The sequence below is a fragment of the Phalaenopsis equestris genome, unplaced genomic scaffold (assembly GCF_001263595.1).
Source record: "Phalaenopsis equestris unplaced genomic scaffold, ASM126359v1 Scaffold001236, whole genome shotgun sequence".
NCBI lineage: Eukaryota > Viridiplantae > Streptophyta > Magnoliopsida > Asparagales > Orchidaceae > Phalaenopsis > Phalaenopsis equestris.
Window position 1 is genome coordinate 358,849 of NW_018165675.1, and position 14,505 is coordinate 373,353.

Genomic DNA, 14,505 nt, shown 5'->3' on the forward strand with positions numbered 1-14,505 from the left:
CAAATATTTATAATCAATTAAAATTACTAATTAAGAAAATAGAATACAAATTATTATATTAGCTTCAAATGATGTTTTAAATCTTGCCTCAATTATTAACATCTTATGACTACATGATTAGGGTTGTCAAAATGACTTTGTTTGTGAAAGGCTCGTATTCGGCTCGTTAAGCAAACGAGCCGAACACGAACACATTTTTTTAGCTCGAAATATAAGTGTTCGGCTTGATTACACCCCTAATCTCAAATAACCTCAAATATTTTTTCAAGTGCTCTAAAAATGTGTCAATTTATTTTTTAAAACAAAAAATAAAAAATATATTAAAAAATACAGTTAATGAATATATTTTTTTAAAAATAGATCCCAAATAAATCCTTAATCAATAAATAAGGTAAAATAAAAATAAAATAATACCCCCCAAACGGCCCTTAATTAATGAAAAAAATGAATGTAAAATATTTTTTTCTTGTTCAACAAGATAAGCAACAAAAAATCAAACTTATAGTAAAAAAAATTGCGAAAAAAAAAACACCGACCAGTATATCTTGTCTGTTGTCCGCATGTAGCTTGTGTCCGGACTTCCGGACGAAATATTTTCTTATATATGCCCACTTTTCGCGTCGGAAACACGCTCCACAATAAGCCTCTGGGCTTTATTAGCAGCGCTGTGATTTTAGGTGAAAGATCGTTAATTGCTTGAAAGTTAATTTGAATTTTATCTAAGATGGAGATGGGATTGAAATAGCTGAGTAGACAAGTCAAAATTTGGATCAAATTTTTTTGTAGTCGGTTTTCAAACAGCCTCAGATTAGATTGAAATCGGACCGTTAATAACCATAGTGATATTAGAGGCATGTATTTAGCGGATATAGCTTGCAAATCATTAATTGCCTCGAAAATTAATTTCAACTTTGGCTCGAACCAAGATGAGATCGAAATAAAGGAGTTGAGCTACAAGCTAAAATTTTGAATAAATTTTTTTTCAAATAAATTTTAAACTAATTACAACTCAGGCTCCAAATCTTGAGTTTGCGGTGTCCGATCTGAACTACTGAAATACATATTTTTATTTTTATTTTTTATTTTGAGAGCGAAGAGTACTCTAAATTTTTTATGATCCAAATCAAACAACACACGTAATTTTTTCGTGAGTTATCCGCACGCAATAATTTTTATCCAAAATCTAAGGATTAAGAGCTTATTTATTGGGCTTTAACTAGTCCGGCTCACGGTCATGAAAAATTATTCCATACGGATGGACATTCCATACATCTCTGCATGCGGTGTCCGATCCAGAATATAAATCAGGTGATCTACGATCAAGATGTATTTCAAACCACCATTAAAAGCATCCGTATGCAATAATTTCTGACGGACACCCCCATACATCTCTGCATGCGGTGTCCGATCCAGAATATAATCAGGTAATCTACGATGAAGATGTATAATTTCTCTTTCTGCACGGTCTGGCATACTTCGTTATCCGCCATCGTGGCGGCAATGTGAGGCTGTCTATGATTTTGCTCTCTAGCTATCGATCTCCTTCACTCTGGATTACGCTTACCACATTTCAGAGAAACAATGGCGAACTCCCAATGCCACATCGCCCATTTCCTAACCCGCTTGGTCCAACTCAAGCAAGGCTGTCCGGCCATCATCTCAGGCAACCGCCGCCGCACCGGCGGCGAGTTCGTGGACGGAGTTCTCGGCCTCGCTCGCGGACTATTGGAGTTAGGTCTTCTCTTTCGAGGGGAGGTGGTAGTCATCGCTGCGCTCAACAGGTGGATTTCCTCTCTCAGCATATGAAATGAATGCTGATGATAATGGATTTAGTTTGGTGTGTAGCTTCTTTGTGTTTTGTGTTCTGTGGATTTCAGCGATTGGTACTTGGAGTGGATACTGGCTGTCACATATGTTGGAGGCATTATTGCTCCGTTGAACTATCGCTGGGTAATCTTGGTCTCTAGTACAGCAGTTTTTTTTTTTTAATTTCTTTTTCATACATTCAAGTCAACATTTGAAAGTCTTTAATTTGTTTATTATCAGAAGGTGTGATGTTGAATCATCATTACTTGAATGAGAGAACATGTAAGTGCATCTGCTTGCCTTTTTGATGAATATAGAAGCATTGCTCATTCACACTACATTCGGTGGCTTGCATTAGCTAGGGCTGTTAAAGATCTGATTTAGAACTGAGCTGGGGTCGACTCAAAACAGGCTAAAAAAAATTTCGATCCAAAATTTGGGCTCATAGCTCAGCTCGTTTATTTCGATCCAATCTCGATCCGAGCCAAAATTTGAATCAATTTTCGAGCGATTAATGGACTTTGAGCTAAATTCACAGTACTAACATCATTGGGGTTGTTAAGGATCCGATTTCGTGGAGGGCTGGGTTCGGCTCGAAATTAGCTAAAAAAAAATTCGATTCAAAATTTTGGTTCATAGCTCGGCTCGTTTATTTCAATCCGATCTCAATCCGAGCCAAAATTCGGATCAATTTTCAAGTGATTAACGATCTTCAAGCTAATTTGCTAATCTCACAACCCTAACATTGTTAGCTAGTGCAAGCTGTGCTGCATATGGAGCAGGGCAGTGGAGGTGAATTTGGTGGGACAATAAATATAGGAGCATGGCTAGTTAACCTCTCTGAATAATGAAAGATTGTGATAAATTCATAAAAATAAAATAAAATAAAAGTTGTCATGAAATTGGTTGATTAGAAATGAATTTATAAATAAGTAATAATGAATGGATTAAAATGTAGCAACCTGTGATGTGCTCTCTGTCTAGAAGTTTAACCTCCCTTTGTTCAATATGATTGCCTCTTCTTAATGCGGTATAAGTTATTTAGGCTCTATTTTTTTTTTATTGAAAACAAAGTAAATGAATTCCAATTATACTAATAATTACAGTTTTATAGTTTGATTTTATTGAATTTAGGAGGAAATGGAGTTGTTGAAGGAGTTAATAAATGTTCTTATGGATTTCAATTAGGCTTTCTTTGAGTTATCCTATTGAAAACTTGATGGCAAAATTCGGTCAGCTCGTAGTCATTTTATTTGCTCTTTTTATCAGGTAAAACAGTAACCTATTCTTTCTCTCTCTCTCTCTGTCACATACACACAAATAGGTAAGTCACACACAATATGTTCATGGTCTTCAAAGCATCTCTATCCTCATCAATATCTCCCCCTGTGCATATTTCTATTAACCAACCCCATGAACATTATCTTCACACAAGCTCATTTTCATGTTATCATGCCTGGTTATGTTAATTAAAGATTTTTTGCTTATATCTTATGAATTTCTTAATGGATTTCCTGTTTCTATTTTTACTTAAAAATTATATGATAACTTTTATAATTCATCTGTGTTTTCACACAGAGTTTTGAATCTTTGTAAAACTGATTTGATACAGTTTAAAATTCCTAATAATTAAGTTTAATGTTACTTTGTTGTATAGTTAATTTTGGCTAAATTTAATTTCTATAGGATTCATTTAGTTATGTAAATACAGTTTCTTGTATATTACATACTTTTGATTTAATATTTTTATTTTTTATTTTTTTTTAAACATTAATTGTTCCCCTGGCATGTAGAAATCCACTGAGTAACTTATTGGCTTGCTAAAAGCTACAAAAGTAGTGGTTGCCACCTGTTGGGATGCTTTGGGAAGGGGATTTGAAAGTATTTCAATTATTTATTTTTAAATCCCTTATAAATATATTATGCTGTTTCTAGGTGTTCTCAAGCAGAAAAAAAGAAGTTTTCTATATATATTTTTTTGTTTAAAAATAAGAGAAATCCATAAGTATTCATCAAAGTGAAGCATTCTTGAGTTCCAACATTTTGTTAACATTTTTCAGTTGCTAGACTTTTTAAACTTGTTTGCGTTGTATATCTTTCAATCCTTTTGTAAAGATTGTGAAGTCTTTAGTCATAGGTGAAAGCTATTGATCATCTCCGAAGTGTTAAAAGCACTTTGGCTTAGTTTCTATTGTAAACTCATGTAGTTTCTCTATTGAAACTTGGTCAAGCTTTTTGCGTTAAATCATCCCATTGGCTCTACAGTCACCACATAGCATATATATTCTTCGTCATTTATGATTTGGACGATGTAGTAAACATGACATGATGGAATTCTTCTATTATCTAACTTCATGTATATGGGAATGTGTAGGATTTCCTAGTTAATATTATACTTCAAATCAAGCTGTAAATAGTAAATCAAAATCTGAAAAAAATCAAGCAAAACCTTAAACATGGATCCAACCATGTATTTCCTATGAGAGAGCATGCTATAGATGAAAACATTGACAACTAAGGTAGGTAAATTATGCCTTACCTGGAGTAATGCAACTTTCTTTTTAATGAAGCAATGGAAAAGTGTAAATAAATTCCAATCATTATGACTGCGTTTGTCCACCCTATAAGCCTCTGGTATATACTAAGTTAATGATTGGGTCAAGTCAGTTTGGCTCTCACTTATTTGTGTTCAGTTTTATAATTGCTAGCCAAAGGTGAGCAGGACGGTCTAGGGTAATTCTTTGAATTGTTCTAAGCTATGCTTTCCCCATTGGCTACCCATTATTTGGGTTGGCCAAATTATTCAGGCTCCAATTTTAAGTACATAGTTGATGATAATGTAAAGTTGTTTTGATAGAAGTAGTGGCCATTAACTGATATCTCATAAACATAGCCTGCATTAAGAAAACAGTTTCTCCTGTAAATACGATAAATTCTACTTCAGTGTATTGCAGAGCATCGAGGAGGCAAGATCAGCCCTGGAGGTTTTGAAACCTGTGATTTTGGTGGTTGATGAGTTCTGCAGTTCATGGGTTGTACAACTTACCAACAGTAGCAGCATCAAGTCTCTTAGGCTGCATGCTCTTATTGGATGCAACACACTTTCCAACGTGTCCAAGAATGCAAATTGTATGCTGCTCAAAACCGTGGTTGAAGTTCAGTGCGATTAGTGAATTTCTTTTACCAATATTGGATCAATGGCATATGGTCACTTATTCTTGCAGCTCTAAGTATGGATTCCATTAGAAAGCCTTCACAGGGTACCCAATTCATTGATCCTATTTATGCGATCAATGGCATTGCTTTAATCTGCTTCACATCAGGTATGTTCATCATTGTCATTGCCTGACATATATTGAGATGTCTCTCCCAAAATATTTAAAATATCAAAATTTATGCTTAGATGCGCATCTTGTTCTGAAGACCCTGATGAAGCCTCCCTACCATCAATAATTTTCAAACTTGTGTTTGATTCAGGAACTACAGGACAGCCCAGGGGAGTTGCTATTAGCCATAAAGCATTAGTAATCCAGTCCCTGGCAAAAATTACAATTGTTGGTTATGCTGAAGATGACGTAAGCCATCATTTAAAGAGAAACTATGCCAGCAACTTACCAAAGTATTCAACTTTCATCAAGAATAATGAAAATTAATTAGCTTCTATCTTTCTATTGTTGTTTTCTGAGCCTAATTTTAAAAAAGTGGTTACTTTATGTTAATGAATTGGACATTTGCTTGCAGGTATATCTTCATACAGCCCCTTTGTGCCATATTGGTGGGATATCTTCTTGTATAGCCATGATAATGGCTGGCGGTTGTCATGTTTTCATTCCCAAGTTTGGTGCAAAATTAGCTTCTGCTGCTTTTGAACAGAATCATGTAACTTCCCTAATCACTGTTCCAGCAATGTTGGCAGACCTAATTTCCTTTGCCAGGTTACCTGTTTCTTTCAAAGGCCGTTAATCTAACAAAATACCTGTCAATTATATTATTGCTTTTGTTTGTGCATTGCATTTATGATGATTATGAAGAGGTTCATGACAGAAAATCAAATAGATGGAATGGAGAAACGGTAAACAAGATTCTTAATGGAGGAGGTAGCCTCTCAACCGAACTTGTCAAAGGCGCCATTGATTTGTTCCCTAATGCCAAGATTATCTCAGCTTATGGTTAGTTAATTTTTCTCTCACTTATTGCGCATTCTTCTCTCATTCCTTACAATTTACTTTTTGGTGGGCTCCTTTGGTTGCTTGTAAATAGGAAACATATTTTAGGAATTGTTGATTTTATTTTCACATGAAATAAAGTCATATTTTTTAAAATGAAAATTTGAGAAGATTTGTGAAATTTGGAATCAACATTGGTGCTTAACTGCTCAACCAAATGATGAATTTAAAAAACATAATTGTTTTTCAAAATATTTTTTATAACTCCAACAAACGAATGAACTCTTAGAGGAATTTATAGGCATTTCCTAGAACTGAAAAACTTCATTTATTTGAGTTTTGTTTCATTGGAATGTTTGTTTAAATCAAACTTTTTCTTTATAAAAATTATATTATTTGAATTGATTGTGGAAGTAAAATATCCCTAAAGCTTTCTAGTAAAAACCCACTTTGTGATTATAGTTGAAATATTCAGATGGTATTGGAAGGAGTTTGGAATTCATATTTAATAGGCTAATCTTTATTTAACCTGTTGAAAATTTTTTAAAGTGTACTTGCTTATTCTTCTCTCTTTTTTATATTTTAACTTTCGTCAGTGGAATTTATGACTCTGAATATGTCATTTTTCCTTTCAGCTGGAAATTGTTTAGAATCAACTAATTTTCTAGAAAAAATAATGTTGTTTGAATTGCAATTAGATTGTGCCTTTGCAGTTGGACTATCCAAGTAAAATATCCTTCAACAGGCTTTCTAATTGGATACTGCCTTCTAAATACATTTGAGTTGTTCAAATTGTATTGATGAAGTTTGAGATGTGTGTTTAAGTGGCAGTCTTTATTTGGCTTGTTGAAAATAGTTTTATGCGTGAACAAAATTTTTGCGAAGTAAATGTGTAAATGCACCAAATTGGCTTTCACTATTTTGTCGAGTTTTTTCAAGGGAATTAACTGATGATTGCATTTGTATAAAGCAAATGCAGTGCATCTATTCAACATTAAAAAAATTAGATTCAAGGCATTACAGTAAATCAAACTGCCCCATATCATTTCTATACCAAACGACATCTTTATGTCCTTAACTATGCCTTATATCAAAAGAGGCTCATGCACATTACAAATCTATGAGTATGAAAAGCATACCAACCCTTTTATTCATTAACTATTGGCACCTTTCTAATCCCCTTTATCTTTTGGTTTCATCTGGTAAGGTATGACAGAAGCATGCTCCTCTCTCACTTTCATGCTGATATTTGATCCGTCATCTCAAAAGCTGAGGAAAAGCCCTTCATGTTCTGAAATATTAGAATCCAACTCCCTCCAGCTATATGTTGGAGTTTGTGTTGGTAAACCACCTCCTCACATTGAATTGAAGATCTGCTGTGATCCTACTATTTCTAGTTCACCTATGGTGGGGAGCATATTAACTAGAGGCTTGCATGTGATGATTGGTTACTGGGATCAATTAACAAAAACTTCCAATTGTGATAAGAGTTGTTGGCTAAATACTGGAGATATAGGGTGGCTTGATAGTCATGGCAATTTATGGCTAGTTGGGCGCACAAAAGATCGAATTAAAAGTGGAGGAGAAAATATATATCCTGAGGAGGTAATACATGATACAAATTTTAAATTTCTACACAAACTCTAATATCGAAACCTTTGAACTTTTTCTGTCTGATTTGTGTTATTTTGAAGTAATGAAACTATGATGAATGTAACTATTTGTTGGCATCTTCTGAAATCTTATGCATCCCTTGTTATGAAATATGTTGTTGATTTAGGTGGAAGCTGTACTTTGTCAACACATAGGTGTGGCTGGTGCTGTTGTTGTTGGCATTCCAGATACCCGTCTCACAGAAAAGATTGTTGCTTGTGTTTCAATTGAAGAGGATTGGATATGGGTTAATGAAAGTGCCAGGAACTCTTTGGAGGCAAATCTGCTATCTAGTGAGATAATGCAGAATTTTTGTAGGCATAGAAAACTAACTGGGTAATCTCTTCCTTTTCAGTAATCTGTATGATTGTTGCTGCAAGCCTATTTCATGTTTTCATTTACAAGTAAAGAGATTATCCTGATAGTTCCCTAATGACAAATTGTTGTTAAATAAGCTAAAACAAGCTGTTTCTTTCTTTTTTTTTAATTAGCTATAGAAATAGATATAAAATGTTTCATTTGTATGCCTTATTTCTTTTTTTTTTTCTATAATATGAGAATTTTTGTGTTGTTAGTTCTGCTTCAATATGCATAAATATAATCATAATAAGATTATATGATTTCTCTTTTATGAATTTTGGTTGATGTAGTTTCAAGATACCCAAGGTCTATATGCCATGGAGGAAGCCATTTCCATTAACTACCACTGGAAAGTTGAGAAGAGAGGATGTTAAAAAGGAGGTGATGTCCTACCTGCAACTTCTAAACAGTAGCTTATGACAATTAAATTAGTTACCCTTTGTTTGTGCGAATATTCATTTTTTAGAGAAATTAGTGAAAAAATTAAGTTAGGGATACAATCATATGAGCCTCTAATCGGCCTAGAACCAAATACATGAAATGCTCATGTGGCAATGCTGCAAAATTGAGAAGAAAGTTATTCATGTGAAACAGCTGCATCAAGTCTTATGTTCACTATGCAGTTTGTTTTCTTGCGTCAAATTTACTTTGATTTGTTGTTAACTTTGATGTAATTTGAATTATTTATATATTTAATTTTTAATAAATTTATGTTTAGAGTGAAGTTCACTATGCTGTTGGTTTGCTTTACAAAAATCCATGTAAATACAAATTAATTTTACTCATGTTTTTTGGCCAAGTTGGATTGTCTAGTTTTTTCAAATCATTATAAGGCCATATACTTGGTCTTGTTCCCATGCCATTGGCCAATAAAAAAAATTAGAAAAAAAAATATGAATACTACAAAACCAAAATACTAATGTGTAATGTGTTGTACAAATGCCTCAACTAGAGATGTCACAAACCTTGTGGGTTTTAAATAATCTAATAACTAGTTTTGCTAAAAGAAGTACTAGAGAAATTATTAGATTTATAACAAGAATCAAATCTCAATCAAATTCCTGGCCATTATTATTTATTATTTCTTGCCTACTAGCTTTAATTCCCTCATTATGTATTTGCTACTTTGTTTTATTTCTTTCCGATTCATTTTATTCGGTTTTATTTCTTTTATTTGTTGTGCCTATTATAATTGGGTTTAAATGCCCCCTCTTCTATCAATAAAGTTGTGAAAGTTGTGTCGGTCTATTCCAAATTTTAACATAGTATCAGAGTTAAACCCGAGATCCAACAACCTCCAGTTTTCTCTGTCGGTTCCAACAGCCGCCTCCTTATCCTAGCAGTCTTGGTTAGAGAATCTGCAGGCCTCCTTCTATTGGAGCACAACACGTTCTGCTGCTAAAAGCATAACATGGTTTACCCGTTGGATCACCCTGTAGCACCGCATCTGGCCTCTTTATGCTACTTGATCTCCATTGGATCTCCCAGTAGCACCGCATCTGGCCTCCAGTTCCTTTACCACTGTTTTGCAGGAAGGGTTCTTGCTACATGCCAGTATATCAATTTCTGCTGGAAGGGTTCATGTTGGTGTTCTGCAAGAAGGGTTCCTGTTCCCTTTGTTGTTGTTCTAAGGGTTCTTGCTAGTGCATCTATTTCTTGAGATTCTACTGAAATTCATCGATGGCTCACAATATCATAATTTTTGGCTCAATTGAAATTATGGTTGATTCTTTCAATGAATCTACCTCGGAAGGTGTTCTTGACTCCACCGGAGGATCTACTCTAAACGCCGCTCCTGTGCTAACTGGAGGACCAGAAGCCAACTTAAATTGCTTGATCACAACTCATAAATTGAACTACAACAACTTCCTCCAATGGTCCCAAGCGGTCTCTTTGTTCATCAGAGGATGTGGGAAGTTTGGTTTCCTCACATGTATGATTCGTGAGCCTCCAAAGACTAACCCAATATATGGAACATGGGAGGTGGAGAACTCCATGGTCATGTCATGACTAATAAACCCCATGGAAACATCAATTAGTCATTCGTACATGTTCCTTCCTTCAGCTAGTGTTCCCTTGAAGACTGTCTGTGATACCTACTCGATGTAGGAAATTCTAGCCAATTCTATGAGATATCTAAAAAAATACGGGAGGCAAAACAGGGGTCTAGGATCGTGACCCAATACTATAATAATCTTAGTACATTATGGATGGAATGCGACATCTACTATGACTATACTTGAAATTCTCTTGCTGACCTGTCCCTCTTTCAAAAGATTGTAGAAAAGGATCATATATTCCAATTCCTTTTTGGCATTAACAATGACCTTGATGAGGTTCAAGGTCGTATTCTTGGTCAGGATTATCTTCCTTCTGCTCATGCTGCTTTCAACGAGATTTGTCGAGAAGAAAGCAGAAGACTTATCACGCTTTATACTTCTACACCTTCAGCTGAGTCATTTGCCTTGATCTCAAATAGTGATAAACCCTTGTTCATGCACCTGCAAACTGGTCACTCCACTTGTAATTACTATCACAAGCCTAACCATACTCAGGACAAGTGTTGGAAACTTCAAGGTAAGTCGACATACAAACCTTCGACCAAATCCTCTGCTGCCAAGGGACTTTCGATATACAAAACTTCAAGGTAACTTTCGACCAACGAAAACAGCCAAACATGGCGAGACTCAACCAACTCCTACCCAAAACATCCTGGAATCCTCCGAATCATTGAAAAACTAGATGGAGCAATTGATAACGCTTCTTGGAGCCAATCAAGTTTCTTCATGTCCGTGGATTATTGATTCAAGAGCCATGGATCACATGGCTGGATGTTCTCAAGCTTTCTTGACTTACAATTCTTGCTTTGAAAAAGATACAGTTAGGATTGTCGATGGTTCTTGTAGTTCAATTGTTGGTAAATGGTCAATTACATTAACAATCGATCTAACTCTGGAGTTTGTTTTACATGTTCCCCAATTGCAATGTAACTTGTTATCTATCAGCAAGTTGACGAATGATTTTGATTGCATTGCCAACTTCTCTTATGTGGTTCTGCTTTTAAGGATCATCATTTGGGGATGATGATTAGAATTGCTAAGAGGGTAGTTGGACTCTACTACTTTCAAGAGAAGAGCATGGAAAATACTTACACTCCTTTTAGGAGTTGCAGCTTATCTCGAGTCATTGAATGTCCCATTATTTTATTGTATTGTCATTTTGGTCATCCTAGTTTTCAATATTTAAAAAAGTTGTATTTTTTTATGTTTTCTAATAAGAGCTCTTCTAATTGTAATTGTGAGACATGTTAGTTAGTTAAACATCATTGGGTCCATTACCTATCCCACACTCACTCTCATTCTGCCCATTTCTCCCTCATTCACAATGACATATGGGGACCTTCTCGCACTCCCAACTACACCAATAAAATGATTTTCCTAACTTTGATTGATGACCACACTTGGATGTCGTGGGTTTACATTTTAAATGACAAATTAGAAGTTGTTACTTCTAAAACTTCTACAGCTTATTTTTAAGTAAATTCAAAACTCATTTTTGGTCTTTTAATCCAACAATGGTCGTGAATTTTTTAACTCTATTTTGGTTGAATTTTTTGTGAGTAAGGGTATTCTTTACCATAGCTCATGTACAGATACTCCTCAACGAAATGGGGTAGACGAGAGAAAAAACCATCACCTCTTCAACATTTTTTGCTCCATCATGTTTCAATCCAATGTTCCGAAATGTTTTTGAAACGATGTCATTCCTACTGCTACCTATCTCATAAATAATCTCCTCTAAAATTCACAAGTTTTGAACAAATTAGTTGTCCTGATGTCATGCTTCCCTGCCAATAGATTCTTCTTCACGTTAGACCCAAAGATTTTTGGATGCACCGACTTTTTTCAGAACACTGCATCCAATCAGAGTAAACATGATCTCAAATCCATAAAATGTATCTTCATTGGGTACTCCGCCACTCAAAAGGGGTATCAGTCCCTTGATCCTACCGCTAAAAAAATCTATGTGAGTGCTTATATCTCCTTTTTTGAAAGTATTCCTAGCTTGGGTTCTTAGACACTATCACTTATCCTACTCTTATGGTTGTTCCCCCCCTTGTTCCCACTACTAAAGAGTCCCCTTTCTCGGTGAGTGCACCATCCAGTGAGTTCTCGGATCCAGTGAGTGCACTATCTCCTCCTTTTACTATCCATGTCTACATTCGACGCACCAGTTCCAATGCTCCTACTCTAGAACTCACTGCCTCCTTAAATGACCTTGACTCCACTCTGGGCGACATCTGAGTTCTCCAAGTAAGGTATGCAATCAAACATGTCTTCTCTATTTTATGGCAAAATATGCCTCTTTCTGTTGTTTATCATAAACCTACTTAGCATTTGCCACGACCCTGATGGACGAGGTTGCTCTTGTTGTTCGAGCCTGGAAAATGACAGTAATTGATGAGATGAATGTCTTTCAACTAAACTATATACATGGGACATTGTTGATATGCCTTAGGGTAAGAAAGCTATGAGGTGTGATGGATTTCCATCACCAACTAGTGATGATGCATAGTACATTGTTTCTATTAAAAAAAAAGAGGTTACACGTTATAATACACATTTGACTCGTAGGCCCATTTTAAGAGCCTCCTCAACTTTCGAGTTGGTTTGTCATGTGGTATAGTGTTAAAGGAGTTATAATATTTTATGATACAAATATAAGATGTCATAAATTAGTATAACATGATTTTTTTATATGTAGTTGTGACATGTTATAGTATTACTTGGTACTTTTTAGGATGATACATTGTGCAATTGCGCTATTTTAACCATGTTAGAATGCCCAAGAACCCAAAATTCACAATAGTCAAGATTCGAGGGTCGAAATGAAGATTCGAGGGTCGGAATGATGAAATTTGGCTATTTTTCGACTGGGTGCTAAAGAGCAACTCGAGTGGTGATGTAAATTCCACTATTTTCTTTTAAAAAATAAGATTTCGCACCATAAATGGACACCTTTGGCCCGCCAAGCCATTTAGTTTAATCTTAATAAATGGTGTTATCTTTCTTCAAATTATTACATTTGCATATGCATATGATCAGTAATTACAAATTACAGAATGATCCACAATTCATTTGATACTAAAAACTAGTATATCACCATCAAACCTTAATAAATTGTTTAACAAAACAACTTAAGGCATGTGACCTTAATGAAAATTTTAAATTAATTTGAATACTTAAGGTCAAATGCATGAGTAGTGCCTTTTAAAAAACATGTTTCTTTCTTTTAAGAAATTCATGAATAGTTACCTATTTTTAAATATCTTTTAACTTGACCTTAAAAATTCAACACTTAAGTTACATATCTTTAATCATTCAAGACTTGATATCTTATTTGATCTTATTCATACTTTGTGCTATGTTGTGATGACCTATTTACTATTATATCTTCTATTCTACTTTTGGTTAGGGAAATTTAATATGTTTAATGTGATACAAAAATGGTTCTGATTAAGTATCTTTCTATATTAAAACTTTATAGTACCCTCTGATCTTATAGACCTAGTGAATTTTAAGATGAACAAGCACACTATTATCAAACAAAATAGTTGTACATGATAAATTAGGTGGCGGATTGACTCAGTATATATAGATTTACTATATAATGAAATGATCATCTAACTTAGCTATGGTGATGTATTCTCCACCTCATGAATAAACCCATCTCAAAGTATAAATTGACATATTAAGATAATAATCCTTAAACTATAGTCTTTTATATTATGTGAATGCAAGAATGTTACTTGGAGGTATCTTTTAGGACCCGTTTGGGGCAGCTTAGAAGTGCGGGCGGTGTTTTCGAAACATCACCATATCGTTTAGTTCGTGCGTTTCGTCAGCTTATCTGAAATCGCGTTTGAGTTTTTACACTACATGCAAATCGCGGATTGAACCTCGTGGTCCGCCCGTGGACTACGTTTCAGGATAAACAACTTATCCAAAAACGCACAAGCTGCCCCAAACGCACGTGTTGTTAGTTTCATGGAATCAAGTTTTGTTTGGAGACTAAGCAACTCGGATTTTCTACTTAATTTTAATATATTTAAATCAATTATATGAATTTTCATGATTACTTTATATGAGATTAGATAAGATATTTAGGAAAATTATTTAAAATATTAATTTTCTCATTTCTAAGATCATTTAAGTTGATATTTTGAACTCCCTCATCAATTTCATCATCACCAACATCATTTGTAATGAATGATGTTGGTTTCATCAAAAAATAATATGTATTGATTCTTGAGTGTAATAGATTACCCTAGAAAAAGGATGGCGGCCGATGCCCTAAGGAGACTATGGGGGGAGATGAGGGAACTAGGTCTCGGCGTCTCCGGCGATCTCCACCGCCATGATTCAGCTCCTTCTCCTCTGCAATTCCTTAGAGACCATGTCTCTCCTAACATGCCCTGCATAATCTCCCCGTCGGCCCCCGCCCACTGGCCCGCCATCGC

General features: G+C 35.0%; 1 protein-coding gene across 2 annotated transcripts; it reads left to right on the forward strand.

Annotated features, from left to right (window-relative positions):
* The first annotated feature begins 1,474 nt into the window (after positions 1–1,474).
* LOC110033612 (2-succinylbenzoate--CoA ligase, chloroplastic/peroxisomal) lies at positions 1,475–14,499 on the forward strand. 2 transcript variants are annotated; one of them, XM_020737649.1, is made up of 11 exons: positions 1,475–1,781; positions 1,878–1,950; positions 4,761–4,935; positions 5,031–5,129; positions 5,284–5,381; positions 5,548–5,741; positions 5,851–5,975; positions 7,180–7,577; positions 7,753–7,961; positions 8,276–8,366; positions 14,307–14,499. In XM_020737649.1, exons 1-11 carry the CDS (start codon positions 1,582–1,584, stop codon positions 14,340–14,342), a joined length of 1,698 nt encoding a protein of 565 aa, XP_020593308.1. In that variant the 5' UTR covers positions 1,475–1,581; the 3' UTR covers positions 14,343–14,499. The 2 variants fall into 2 exon arrangements, with proteins under 2 accessions (XP_020593308.1, XP_020593307.1); XM_020737648.1 differs by lacking the exon at positions 14,307–14,499 and having other exon boundaries at positions 8,276–8,614.
* Positions 14,500–14,505: the final 6 nt, after the last annotated feature.